This window comes from Larimichthys crocea, unplaced genomic scaffold (assembly GCF_000972845.2).
Source record: "Larimichthys crocea isolate SSNF unplaced genomic scaffold, L_crocea_2.0 scaffold453, whole genome shotgun sequence".
NCBI lineage: Eukaryota > Metazoa > Chordata > Actinopteri > Sciaenidae > Larimichthys > Larimichthys crocea.
In genome coordinates this window covers 21,818-37,075 of record NW_020855905.1, presented here as the reverse complement: position 1 = coordinate 37,075, position 15,258 = coordinate 21,818, and the positions used below count along the sequence as shown (strand labels likewise).

At 41.0% G+C, this 15,258-nt stretch overlaps 1 protein-coding gene across 4 annotated transcripts in view; it reads left to right on the top strand.

The window, feature by feature from the left end:
• The window catches only part of runx1 (RUNX family transcription factor 1), a 56,965-nt gene that overhangs the window by 34,377 nt on the left and 7,330 nt on the right, over positions 1–15,258 (top strand). For all 4 annotated transcript variants that reach the window (XM_027276572.1, XM_027276573.1, XM_027276571.1 and 1 more), the window contains 5 exons: positions 1,586–1,737; positions 1,836–1,946; positions 4,793–4,949; positions 11,972–12,076; positions 13,854–14,063. In XM_027276572.1, the coding sequence (XP_027132373.1) occupies positions 1,586–1,737; positions 1,836–1,946; positions 4,793–4,949; positions 11,972–12,076; positions 13,854–14,063 (735 nt within the window). The remainder of the gene's footprint in view (positions 1–1,585; positions 1,738–1,835; positions 1,947–4,792; positions 4,950–11,971; positions 12,077–13,853; positions 14,064–15,258) is intronic.

The following is a 15,258-nucleotide window of genomic DNA, read 5'->3' as shown; positions in this document are numbered from 1 at the left end:
CACTGTGATGCACTCTGAAAATATGTGAACTGAACATGTTCAAACAGTTCACCTTAACAGTTTCTCATACACCTGATAATAACAGCTTATTACTAATTATGGTGTGATTATGAGGCCATTATGGGGCCTTAATATGTGTGTCAGATTTGAGTCACTCTCTATGACAAATATTAGACTTTTAAAACAAAAAAAAACTCTTTGTAAAGTGTATTATATTTCTATATATTTATCTGGATTTACCTAGAAGTCATTTTCCGTCTCTTTTTGCTGCTTTTCTTCAAAATTCCAGCAACGGAAGTCCTTTAAATAAAAAAAAACAAATTAAAGTCGATGAGATAATTCTCTGCTTCTCGTCCACAAACTGTCATTTCTATTCAAACATCGCCTGAAACAGCCCGTTCACCTCAGCTCATATAGCTGCTGCTGTTGCAGAACGGCACAAATTGTGATGGTTCAGCCGTTTGCTGCAGAGCCGTAAGCACAATACACCACTCCACCGCTTTCTTAACAAACTTCCTAAACTGATATGTTGATATCTTGTGCACAACACTGAAAGATAAGATATTCAAGCCTGTAAAAGTGAAGGAACAAACATGGAGAATGATTTTTTTAATAGTCACAATCTTTCTTACTTGTGCCTCTGATGTATAAGTCTGTAACTTTCCAGAGATGGCACATCTAAGTTTCAAATATTCCCTTGTACGCTCATGTTTGACTCCAGATCTCAGCGAGATTCGGCGTGATCGAGTGTGTTTCCTCGGTTTCAGCCCTCTGCTAGGCTGCAGTTGTACAGTAAAGTAGCGGTGGGAGGGTTTCAAACTGTAAACTAAACTCCAAACCGCCAGCATGTGGCTTCAATTGTGGGTTGGCTGACTGACAAACCAACAAGAGCCACTCACGCTGCAGGCAGACACACAGACAGCTGCTTATTTATCAGATTCCCTCGGCTTCATTCACTTTTCCAGTTCTCTTCATTACGTGGACTCGAGTTAGAAGTGGTCACTCTATGAGGTGGATGAGAGCTGCTGCTCTCTTTAGTTTCATGACTACACACTGGTGGTATTCAAGTCAGTGTGACCACAGTGTGTGTCATCATGCACTCTGTCTATGTGTGCGTGTGTGTGTCTTTGAGTTTTATCTGTGTGTGTTTTTGTCTGATTTCATACACTCATTCTTTCAGTGATTTTTATCTTTTAAAGCTCTCTTGTTATGAGATTTATAAAATGATTTGACAATTAAAGTGTCTGTTTGTTTGGTCAGTGACATAAAGATACCAAATTTACAGGAATATGGTCTGTTTTCGATGAATTTGTGAATTCTTCTCTCTAAAAAAATGGCAGAAAAGTGAAAAATAAAGAGCAAATGTGCATTTTTAAATCCCAAATTCTATTTATTATTATAGGAAACAAAGTGAGACACAAATTATTTACATTTGGAGCTGGATAGAAGCTGGAAAAAGTGAAATTCTGGCATATTTACTTTAAAAATATGAATTGGTCAGTGTTGTGTTGTGTTGACCCTACCAGATATTCAAAGCACCATGAAAGGAAAATGAACTCTACTAACCTCATTTCTTCTCTCTCAGACCCAGCCCCTGGCCGGCGTTACACCCCCCCCTCTACCACCCTCGCCTCGGGGGGGAAGATGGCCGAGGCCTTGCCCCTGGGCGCCCAGGAGGCCGGAGGTGGGGCCTCTCTGGTGGGCAAACTTCGCATGGCCGACCGCGGCATGGTGGAGGTACGCTGACACGAGGTTAAACATACATACACTGCTTGAATTTCTTACTTAACCTCACCGAATCTAGAGTTCAGACAGTAACTGGTGTCGTTTTTCAGGTGATCTCGGATCATCCGGGTGAGTTGGTGAAGACGGACAGCCCCAACTTCCTCTGCTCGGTGCTGCCAACACACTGGAGGTGTAACAAGACTCTGCCCATCGCTTTTAAGGTGTGTGTGTGTTACTTTAGAATCCACTGCATCTTATTTGCACCTCTAGTTTTTTTACAGATTATGATTTACATGCAACAAATGAAATACAGACAAACTATAGGATGCATCAGTAATCATGTTTTAGAATCATATAACAGTCTGAGAGGAGACACAGCTGATTATACTTCTGTACTTTTGCATGCAGAATACACTACTTTTATTTAACTTCATCTACCACTGCGGATAATACACGTACATTCATTCATTCATTCATTCATTCATTCATTCATATACACTCTCTTCTTTCCTCTATCAGTAACTCTGGCAGATTTTTAGTCTATAAAATGTTTAAAATCTTCACACATGAGAAACTGGATCAGCAAGTCTTTCATATGATTGCTTTAAAAATGACCCGTTGATTATTAAAACAGCCCTCAATCGATTAATCGACTCATCGACTCATTAATTTAGCTCTATCGTCGGCTAATGGAGTTTTGTTTTGTTTTGAACCGAGCAGAGGAGAGATGATGTTGAGTAATTGTTTTGATTAAAAAATAGATTTTTGTTCCTAAAGAGCAAAAGCACAGCTGTCCCTCGAAATCCACGTATCTCCAGAATGCTCTGCGACGAGACACGTTTCAGATAATTCACTTATTTTTCAAGGATTTATTTTATTAATGAGGAAAAAACGATTTTCTCTTCAACAAAATCTGATTTCTGTTGCTGTGCTAATGCATCAATTTTCTTTTGATTTCCTTTTATGGAAATGAGTTTACCCATGCTGACGGTTTTATATTATGTTTCTTCAAAAAAAAAAAAAAAAAAAATCCATCCGTCTTGAGTGTTTTTGCATGTTCAGTGCGACGGCTTCATTTTCTCCCCCCCCCCCTCATGCATGGACGTGCGTGCACGTGGACAGCTTTCCTGCACTTTGAGACCAAAATGCATTTGTGGAAAAGCAGCTTTTAGCCGCAGGACACACAACTGATTGATTTATCGAGTTTTATGCATTAGCGTTTGCACATGCATGCGTTTGCGTGTGAGAGTTTTGTGCATTATGCCTCATTATGGAGTGTCATGAGCGGATGTCACTGCTTTTTGCTGATAATGGATGACTGTTATGAAGCACGTGCGCACACACACACGTAGTATAGAGAGGCACACATAAACACTCATTTCATGAAACACACACACACACTATACTGTAAGCACACACACATTTAACTTCATAATTGTTTCCTTTGTCGTGTTTATTCTGCCTGGCTGGTTTCATGCTCCATTGCTGCTAGTCTCTCTTCTGTCTGCCCATGTGTGTGTGTGTGTGTGTGTGTGTGTGTGTTCTTCAGTGTAAACTGTTTGCAGGCCAGGACGTGGCCAGCTTTACTATTACAGTGGAATTTTATCCAGTCCCTTTCCACCGCAGGCTCAGATCAATACTGTCATTGGTGGATTATTGGAACATCAGCATATTGATATTTCAATTCATACTCAAGGCCACTTAATCCAAATAGACCAATATTATTCCCTTGAAAACAATGTGTTTGTTTGACTTTAAAGTCACTCAGGAGGACAATTCAATCGAGGGATTAACCCAAAAGTGTTCCACTTATCGTGGACTGTGGTTACTCGCTTGCAGGTCTCGGGGTTAAAAGAGAAACTGTCCATAGTACGGTATCCATGGCGGTCATTTGCACACTGATGGTTGCGTGTGATTAGCGTTAATATGGAAATCAGCTTCTCCTGGTGCTATATTTGCGTATGTGTGTGGGAGGACTGTGTGCTCTCTAGTCTCACACATTTAACGCTGGTGAAAATGATTTACATTTTGTTTTATCATTTGTATCTTTTACCTGATGGTCCAGATCACACTGTGGTCGTCCTGTGCAGATGCTTTTTCAATATTTCACTCTTTACATCCAGTTACAGTGCACACGGGAACTGCTCGGCGCTAATGTGGTATGGCAGGAAATACACAGCTATCAATAAAATATGTATTATTTATACATACAGTAGGTTATGTCATAGTGTGGTAAAATGTCATTTTAATTCATGTTGATCAATCAGCTTCCAACAAATGAAGAATCGTATGGGTTAGTGATTGAAGAATATGAAGAATGTTGATAAACTGCGTCATTGTAGCTCTTTAGAAGCTATTCATGTAGTTGGAGGCTAATTATGAGCTAGTTATAAGCTAGTTGAGCTAGTTGTGAACTAGTTATAAGCCAGTTGTGAACTAGTTATAAGCTAGTTGAGCTAGTTGTGAACTAGTTGTAAGCTAGTTGAGCTAGTTGTGAACTAGTTGAGCTAGTTGCAAGTTGGTAAGTTAGTCGTGGGCTAGTTATAAGCTAGTCGTAATTAGTTGAACTAGAGCTAAATGTAGGCCACAGTCAGGACCAAGGTTTTTGACTTCAGTTTACTATAGCTGGCATTAGCAACCAGGTGTTAAAAGTGGAACAGAAATGGAAAATGCATGTACCACATTAGGTCAATTTTTCTTTGGTTGCTTGTATTCCCCAAAACATGATGGGAACTGTAGTTAAAGAACAGAGAGAGAAGTCTTGTACTACCAATGCATTTTTTACATTAGGGCTCAGTAGGTCGCATCAACATGGTTTCCAATATCCCTGGAACTTCCCTTCATAGACAGAAATGTATTTGAAACCAAGGGACAACCTGAAAAATGATAAGAGCTGTCCTACAACATCTGAGGCTGAATGACAGTTTGCTTAGGACACAAACATTCAGAAATCACCATTTGAGCCAATATTTCAACTTCAGTAGACAGTAAACATATTTCATTGAGACTTTCAGGAGACATACATCCAAAACATTTTCTGTCCTCCTTTCTTCCGTCCTCTCACAAGGTGGTTGCCCTGGGCGACATCCCCGATGGTACCCTGGTAACGGTGATGGCCGGAAACGATGAAAACTACTCAGCTGAGCTTCGCAACGCCACGGCCGCCATCAAGAACCAAGTGGCCAGATTCAACGACCTGCGCTTTGTGGGTCGCAGTGGAAGAGGTACACACATAATAACACACAAATAATTAATATACGAACGCAGATTTTTGTCACGGTGGCATAAATGTGAGCTATGTAGTGAAACAGTATCAAACTTTAAAATCTCACACTGGTTGAAATTTGATAGGTGAGATAGCTCTGCACAAGCACACAATGCAGCATGGTTAAATTAGGGGAAGTACGCGTGAATAAAAACAGTATTCACACAACTTCCTCGTAACACCCCATTCACCGCCTACATTGCTCTGTCTCCCCCTCTCTCACCCCCCGTCTGTCTTTAACGGACACATCAGACCACAGTTATTCTAAATCAGTCGCAGGCAAATGTCCCAACTTATCTATTTAAAACACCGGACCTGTGTACACAAGCTCTGCTCACACACACACACACACACACACATATATAAATGACAAGCTCTCCCTGAGCTGGATGGAAATATTGGAATAACTGTCAATATTTGACAGATTCTACAGTCCCGCTTTTGAAAATGAGCATATTAACAATTCATGCACAGTATAATTCAAATGAAGAAAGTTGAGGAGTAGAAATTTGTTTTCATGCAAATTTAACCGAGCAGAGTACAATGAGGTTCACTCTCTCAGCGTCACTCCATCTCACGAGTGTATGAAGTTACGAAACACGTTTTATTTTTAAATAGCTGCAACAGTGAGGTTAATGCAGGAAACCGCACCTAATGCTTTGAGATTCATGCAGCGAGTGTAATTATTAACTATGTGTTTTTATTATTTCTGCATCCTTCTTTTATATTCCTCTACAAAGGTCAACTATTACCATATTACAATAACAATACAGAGGGAGAGAAATTAAAATGTGGATTCTTAACTGCAACCTTTAGACCCATGTTGGGTTTTTTTACTTACTAATTAAGATTTTTATTTCATCTTTACTTCCTTATGACATCATGGTTTGTAGTTCCATTAAAGCATTAGCTTTTTGTGCTAAATGCTAACATGCTTATAATGTATGTTTAGCTGGTTGTTCATGTTCACTGTCTTGGTTTCCTCATCTTCCACCATCTTCAGGTGAATATGAATGTCTGAACAGAAATGTAATGACAATCTATCCAGTAGTTGTTGAGATATCTCAGGCTGGTCTTACATTGCCATCCCTAGAGTCTTGCCACACTAGCGTGTCTAAAATAGATCAGCCAGTCACCGGAAATGCAGAAATGACTTTGAGGCTTTGACCAGCTTGGATCTGACAGAGCAGCAGTGCTACTGCTTTGACTTGAAGGTACAAACATACCTGTACTTCACAAAAAGACGAAGCTGGTAATATTCTAAAATTCCAAATCAACAATGTGCGTCAAATACTTCCCCTTTCCGTGACTCTCTAAAAACAAATCTCTAAAAACACCTCACAGATATATATTTTATTTTATTTTATTTTTTAAAAGGCCTTAGTATTTTTTTAAAACAGCCAGTTAATGTAGTTATAAGCAAACGTTACTCAACTGGGAAGAAATACCATATTTGTTTGGGACTATTTTTAGCGGTGGATGAATCCACATTTGGTGCTCTAGTGAGTATTTTCAGCAGCAGGTCAGTGTGTGTGCGAGTCTAAATAAACTACAGTGTGTGTTCATGCAACGTTGTGGCTCATTGCTGTCTTTTGGACAACAATGGAGCTTGATTTATAAGAATATCAGACTTTAGATACACGTGTTAGTGGATACATTCACTGTTGGTTTGAGTCTGCACATGGGATTTGTTGACAGGAAGAAAAATATAGACCTCTAACGACAGTCTGACTCCTGCCAGTCATATCTAAATCTCCTGATTTGTTGGATGAGATGAGATTATGTTACTATGGAGTAGTGGATGATAACAAGCCACATGAAGCCACATGTCCAGGAGTCTCTTCACCTAAAACCTCTAAAATGTCATTAACTGTCTGTGTGGGAAGTGGTTAGTTTAACAGCCGACAGCAATGAGCGGTTTAGCGGTTGGACTAGTGGTTTCTCTGAGTGTGTTGCTGTGTGTGTGTGTGGGTGGGAGTGACTGTCAAACTTCTCAAACTTAGTCATCATTAGTCAGTGTTCCCTGTTTTGCAAAAGTGCTTGGTTACAACACACAGAGGCACTGGTCCACTCGAAGTCGAGCTGTATTTATACGCTGTTTACGACAGCGTAGAGCCGCTCTTTGGATTTGCATATCAGTCGCTGTTTTTCTCATCGCAACATGTCTGAGTGAATTCATCTGTTTCACTGTGAAGTCGATGATTTACAGATTCTTGGGCTGAAAGTGAAGTTGCACCGTTCAGTGGTTGTATTAAATCCTATACAATCCTGCTCAATTACAAAAGTGTTGTTTTAAGGGGAAACCTTAATGTGGTCATAGCATCCCCAAATTCTTAAATGGCCTCCTAGGTGTCAAAATATCAACAGTTACTTCACAGGAAGTTGCCGATTTGATCATGATACAACAAAACCAATAGTTGATTGTTGCCAGGTTGGTGTAACTATCCAGAGACTACATCCTAACTGAACCAGGTATTGTGAACTCTCCACTCGAAAGAGGAGCTGAGGAGTGAACAAGGCCTTGTTCAGCAGCCGGTGCGAGCTTTGCGATCATGAAATTCAGCCATCGACAAGTACGGGAGTGGAGTTTAATTTCCACCGGTGGAAAAACATCAAAATGAGCATGAGGGAAGGGATCTCATGTTGCAAAACATGATTGCATGTTGCAAACTTGCCCCTGCATGAAATGAGATTAGATAAAACAGAACGTTAATCCCAAAAGAAATATTTGTGCCAGAGATTGCTCAATGTGAATGATGAAAAATGCATGTGAGTATTTACAGCATTTATCAGCTACAAACAACTGGGAATGTCAGAAAAAGTCAAGATAGATGATGCAACACCTCTCATGTCTTGTGTGTTTGTTTCATATGATGGTTCGGACTCTCAAACACTGTATGGGTGTGCTGTGTTTGTGTGCACATGTGCAACTGGTTTCAGTCTGTCTTAGTTCCTCTTTTAAACAGGACCGTCATTTTTGTCTTTCACAATATCTCACACACACACACACACACACACACACACACACACACACACTACCGCACACACACAGCCACCATGTTATTCCAGGAACACACACACACACTGCTTTGTTGACGACTCTGTAAATAAGAGATTCCGTCTGATGGGCTCATTATGAAGAAAAGCTGGATGACCCACGACTAAGCAAGACCTGACATGAAAACACACACACACCACACACACACACACACAACTCACCTCATGTGTGAAATCTCCTCTTATCTACAGAGTGAGAGAGACATAGGGGTGATTAGAGAGAAAGTCCCGGAAAACACTGCTGTCAAGACACACACACACACACACACAAGAATCTTGGGTGTGTGTGTGTCCATGAGTGTGTGTGATGCCACCGGCTGGCTGATAGACACAACAGACACAAAGACCTCAGCTGTTCTCTCCCTCCCTCCTGTCTCTCTCTATCAGACCAAATCTCTTACTGTAAACTCTCTCTGTGTAAACAGCCTGCACGAAAAAACACACTCCGTGTTCCTCCACACTGTATACAGTTTATTCCACACAATTTATTTGTTTATAGAGAGTAATGTACGCACGGAAAACACTGTGTATAGAGCGGAACGTAAAGTATACAATAGGTATGCTGTTTATGTGGTTTTGGGTGATAACACTCCCTCTAGTGGCCGTCAGTGTGGCACAGTGCCAATTTGTGTTGGTGTGGTTTACAGTTCAATTCAATGCAGAACAAACACACTCCCACGACTGGATTATACAGCATGGCCAAACAATCAGGAGGAGGCTGAAACACCCGTTTTGAAAGTTCAAGAAGTAGAAGAAGTGTAACCACAGCATCCATCAGCAGCATGTTGGATTGTTCTCACATTGCACACGCCTCGCGGTTAATGTTCAATGCGGGAAGTAGTGCGTCGTTCATGTAGAGAAGTGGAAAGTTTATGGCTGACACCGCAAAGTGTTGATGCTTCAGTACAGATGAGACGTCTAGTTTCTGACAGATCCACCAATTTGAAGGTCTGGACGTCCAAACATTGCAAGGAGACGGTATTTTACAGCTGTGAGACGTTGCAGCAGCAGTTTTTTTCATTTTCCATCCCTATGACCATGTTTGATTGGCCAACGCAGCCTCTTCATGGATGACAACTTTTTTGTTGGACAACCCTGTGGTTGGGAATCCTTTCCGTTGGCATCTCTGCTGGGGTTTTTTTTTGCCACACAGGGCTGAAGTCAGTCTGAATGCAGCCTATAGCGAGGTGTACTGCCGTGTTTACATTCATACTTTAATCTATAGTTCACATTGGAAATGGCATTGACATGTAGATTGTGTAGATTTGTACTGAGGTGTCCTTATAATACACATCACTGCCAGATGTACCAGTCTTTAAACTGGCTGGCCCCCAAGTCCAGGAGGCATGTTTACTGGTTACTACATATTTTTAAGTGCAACTACTTCAATTTTCCTTCCTATTTGAAACAATATCTGATTCCACTCAGCTCACAATACAATTTAAGGCATACTGATCAACTTTTCTTTCTTACTCCACGAATTAACAAAGAAATTGGTCGACATGCATTTAAATCTAAAGCCCCAGTAGACTGGAATAATCTCCCTTGCACGATTAGGTCTATAACCTCCTTTCATCTCTTTAAATCCTCTCTACTTACTCACTTCCAAATGTCCTGTTCTTGTTTTTGATTTTATTTATAGGTGGGCATGTATAAGTGCTCTGTGTGCATGTGTGCATATGTATAAAAATAGCCCTAGTTTTGCTTTTATATTGCTGCAGTTGTGTTCTGTGTCATTCTTATTTTGTCCATGTATATGTATGGGGGAGGGGCCTATTGGAGCATTGTGGTGAATGGGTGTCTGCGTCTTTGTATCGTCTGTAAACATTGTATATCTCTGTTGGCAACAAGGACCCCCTCGAAAATGAGATGATACATCTCAAGGGGTTATCCTTTGATAAATAAAGAATAAATAAATAAAGAATGTATTCTTACTAAGAAGGTGTAGAAAGCGTCACTTGCCAGTCACAGTTCTTGCGGTCACCATGTGGCATCGGCTGCAGCGTATCAACAGAGCCATAGGTACACATAGGTAGTCGTAGCTAAAGGATGTGGAGGAAAGATGGTGGATGGATATGTCGCCTGCACCCAATATATAAGCATCCCCTTCCCACTATGAGCCAATCAAACAATGATATGGCCACAGTGGAAACAGTTTGAAGTTAAATTCGGTTTGCTGTCCATCTAATAACATGTTCACTGTCTGTATTTGCATGAAAATCATGTGGACTGTGGCATGTGTGTGGAGACAGAGCTGTAAGACCAGTTATGAGGGTTTAGTGAATCGACTGGCGCTTATTTTATTCGTTTAAAGGTGAAAGGTTTTTCCAGTTCACAGTTGCTGTTATTCAAATGAAATCATGTCATAAATCTTTGGTAAATGTCATTTATCATTTGCATGTAAGTCTTCAATGTGAAGGGGAAACGTCCAAAGACAGAGACAGAAGACAGACACACACACACAGGGAGGGAGAGAAGTGAGAGTAACACCTGGCATTACCCACATGTGTCTGCTGTTTGTGTGGCATCAGACTGTCTGCATGTGGTAACTTTACTCCCATCCTGGCACACAACAACAGTGGTGGTCTGCACGTGTGTGCATGAGTGTGTGTGTGTGTGTGTGTGTGTGTGTGTGTGTGTGTGTGTGTGTGTGTGTGTGTGTCTGTGTGTGTGTGTGTTTGCAGCAAGCTTAGTGTTGAGTGATTACTGCTTCCAAAGCTGAGGCTGGCAGCGACCCCCCCCCCAACAGACACGCGAACAGTCCTATAAATGTGTAGTACAAACACTTGGTACAGTGAACATATATTTGTTCTCAGATATAACCAGGGTTCAAATGATACAAGTTTTTTTTTTTATGGTCGATATTTCTGGATTACACCACGGTCAAATTAAACTCTTGTTTCCGATTGGCTGGCAGGTGTCCCTTAAAACTGTATATTGGGACACCTTATCATATTTATGGTCAACACTTTATTCTCTTTTCTAAATCAGTCCTAAGACCGTTTTAGGCTGCAAGTAACCACAGCAACAGTACTGATAAAAGGTTCTCACTAGCTAAAAGACATTAAAAACTGATAATTTCACCTTTTTTATTCATTTGACAAGTGGGCATGGTTTACCTTACCATTCATAACCATCTAACTGTCATGACAAATAGTGTTCTAAATCTGTTTTTAGGACGGAAACCCTCTGCAACTGCATTTACAAAGTCATATTGATGGTATTTTTTTTAATACCTTTACTAGTTGTGTATACAGATCTAAAGGCCCAATCATAAAACAACAAAGTTTTGACACAAAATCAATTAATTTCAATGTAATCGCCACAACATTGTCCTATTAGCGACCGCTTGGAGCTTGGAGGTCTTCTTTCCCCCTCCTCAGTAACACTTTATTGAATGAAATGAATGAATGAAAACAGCATGTTCTCAGCCTAATAGCACGTTAGCTGTTAGCTCTCCAGATACAGTAGTCCAACTAACCAATGCGAGTAGTCCCTACATCACCAAGCGTATAAAAATGGCCCTGCAGCCTTGAAAACCTCAGTTTAATTAATAGTCTTCCTAGAATTTGGTCTGTGACATAACACAGCAACAGTGACCTATTTTCACACATATACACAGGTGGTCCACCACAACCCATCATTGCAGGACGACTGGATAATTTAGTCTACCATGGACTTTCTCTTTCGTCATCTTGTCATTTATTTCTGTGTGTGTGTGTGTGGTATCTGGTTTATTCCTGTCTGGGGTTCATGACTTACATGACTTAATGCATTTAGCAGACCAAGAGGATATTTGGCGAGAACATGAGGGTGGGAGGAGAGAAGTAGAGGAGAGATGGAAAGGAGAGGAGAGACTATTGCTTAAATATCCTAATACTAATGCACACGTTTTCCTTTTCTTCCTCTCTTTTTCTGTCACAGGGAAGAGTTTCACTTTGACCATCACAGTGTTCACCAACCCCCCTCAAGTGGCCACGTACCAGAGAGCCATTAAAATCACAGTGGATGGTCCCAGAGAGCCACGACGTGAGTGACAGTGACACACTAATGTTGACATTTTTTCTCCCCAGCATACATTAACGTGGAGTCCCACAGGGTTCAATTCTGGGTCCCATCTAATTCTCCATTCACATCGATCTGCTTGAACACAACCACAAAACAGCTTTGTTGCTGATCTGGACTGATGACATAAGACATCATACATCTGTAACTACTAAATTAACCCAAATTAAATTAATTCTAAGCATCTAGTATGCCTGTAATTAAACTATGATTTAGGGATAGATGAGGTTTTGCACTGAAATACTGAACACAGTTAAATTTAGTGAAAGATCATGGTTCTGATTAATTGGACACACAACTTCCTGCACTGACCCTGAACACGAATCATCAAATATCGGTGTAATATAGACTCATGACAGGTTAGTCATCTCATATGACTTGTTGATTGCACAAGTCATTTTCATTTTACTTTGAAAGAGTTAGACCAATTTTAGAATGCACTGTGAAGCAGTTTGCTTCTTCATGTGTCCTTGCCGCGCCTTTATCTAGTATGAATGAACGCTTCTGGAGTCTAGTTAAGAGTTAGTATTTTAATATCTTACACATGAATATTCTGCCAAGTACACCTAAGAATATATTTGTCAATTTTACATCTCCGACTCCAATGTTCAGCCACCTCCGGATGCTATTTTAACCGTAACCACAACCTTTCCCTAACCTTTACAAAGTGTTTTAGTCATCTAACTGTAACCATACCTTAGCCAGAGTTCATTTGCGATAACCACAATCTTTGCAGAGTAAGCATGCACAGATATTCAAAGCAAGGATGTTCAAATGTTGGCTGTTCTGGAGTTCTGCGGAATCATCCAATATCAACATTCTTGAGTGCTGACTATATTGTATATATGAGAGTGCAACAATTTCAGAAGGTTGTAGACGAGTTAGGGTTTTAACAGATCATCAATGTTACTGTAACTGTAAGATTCCAGTAACATTTGAGCTTAATTCACGATTTATGGCACCTACTTTTGATGCATTCTTGAACACGATAGCTGTGTCATTTTATTTATGACTAGATTCTCAGTGAAGACATGCCTCTAATCCCGGCAGACAAACTCTCAGATGAGTAAATAAGGAATCTGATGCAACACTGAGTTCCTCTCTCACTCGGTGTGATGAAACATGGGGATTTCTGATGGCTGAATGAAAACAAGAAATACAGATTTTTGTTTGTATCATATGAATGATTCTCACTGGTGTTAAATGGAAGTGAACCGAGATACACTGGTCAGAGGAGTCAGTGAGGTGACAGAAAGAGAGGAAGACTCCTGCCAGCTCCGCTCAGCTGTGAATAACCATCACTCGTCTCTAACTCGCCCACACACACACACACACACACACACACAGTATAAATACACACACATGCACACTTCCCCCATTGGGAGGAAGTGCCTGTAACTGGAGCTCAGTCTCAATGCTTTGAAGTGCAGCCAACACCACAGACAGCGTGACAGACCACCACACACACACACACACACAGGGAGACAGCCAGACCCCTATGCGGCGCCCATCGTCAGATTCCCGAACGCAATAGCAGACAGAGTGTGTTAACAATGTCGGGACATTGTTATAGCCTGTGTTGGGTTGTAACTGTTACTGTAATCCTTGGATTATGTAATCAGATTTCAAGCATGAAGTAATCTGCTGACAAATCACCTCTAGATATCTTTTGTGCTGCACACTTTGACGGGTAATCCGACCCCTGAGAAACCATGACAGTCTGATGTCATCTCTCATCCAGGTCACCGTCAGAAGATGGACGAGGTCAAACCCGGCTCTCTGGCTTTCTCCGAGAGACTAACGGAGCTGGAACATCTGAGACGGAGCTCCATGAGGGTGACGCCTCCTCACCATCACCACCACCACCATCAGCCCTCCGCCAACACCCGCCAATCTGCAGCACTAAACTCTGCCACCTTCTCCAGCCCCACGCACACCCAGATAACTGCTGGTAAGAGCCCAAAACCGATTAACGTCTTATCAGGCAAGCAGCACAGAGTTCAGACTTCCTGCTTGTCTGATCCATCCATGAAACCATCCTGACAGTGTGTACCGATGCTACTTAAAGGTCCAGTGTGTTTGATCTAGGTGGCTCTATTTCGCAATATTCATCAATGTATAATCACCTGAAAATGAGAGTCATTATGTTTTTGTTACCATAGAATGAGTGTTTTGTATCCATGGATGCCGTGGCTCCTCTTCCATGGAGTCCGCCATGCTGAACCACCATGTTTCTATACTACCCCACAACAGACTGTTACATATTTCGCACATCTTATGGACACCATAACTTCTACCTCACACTTAAAACAGGAGGGTGAGTGGAGGGGTTTGCAATCCACAACTGAATCGCCACGCTTAATCCCACAAACTGACCTTTTGAATGGGACTTTCTGGTGCTAAAGTGCTTCACATTTTCAAAACATAGGTGTTGTCCTGCTATCCCTAGAGGCCACCAACATTACAGACTTAGACTTAGCATATGTATCCTTACATATACTGTTAGCCATCGCCCATAACTTGGACAGTCACTGTTTCAGGTGGATGCAAAGCGACAACAAAACACAAACGCAGAAAATGACGATTCCCATCACCAGCACCGCCGCAGGAGGTGGCAGGAATTAACCAACCCAATTAAACACAACTGACTGAATCTAAAATTAAAAACTATGTGCTGCTGTTTCGTTTTGAACATAAATGCAACCCAATTATTTAGAAACGATGATGCATCTTTAAGAAAATGGTGAAATTCACGTTAGTCAGCTCCACACAGCTCCCATGTACGGTCATGTCTAACATTTGTTTCTTACTAGCTATGACATGTCTACACTACAGTGTGAATGTACCAATATATCTAATATCTGTCCTTGGCCATGCGTGATGGGAATCCTCATTTTAATCAAGTTATCCTTTAATACAAGCTGTGTTCAGTAGCATAAGACAGACAGGACATATTTAAACCATGTGCTTGTCTGGGGATTTACAGTAAATTGCAGCAAAGTGGCCACGAGAACAGTTAATTCTTTGAGTCATGCAGTATTCATGTTGCATGCAAACCTGAACAGGAAATTATTTCCCCAAATTCAAAGAAAAAAGAATATTCTGGAGAACACATGAAACCACATGACCGTCTGTCCTGCTTCTGA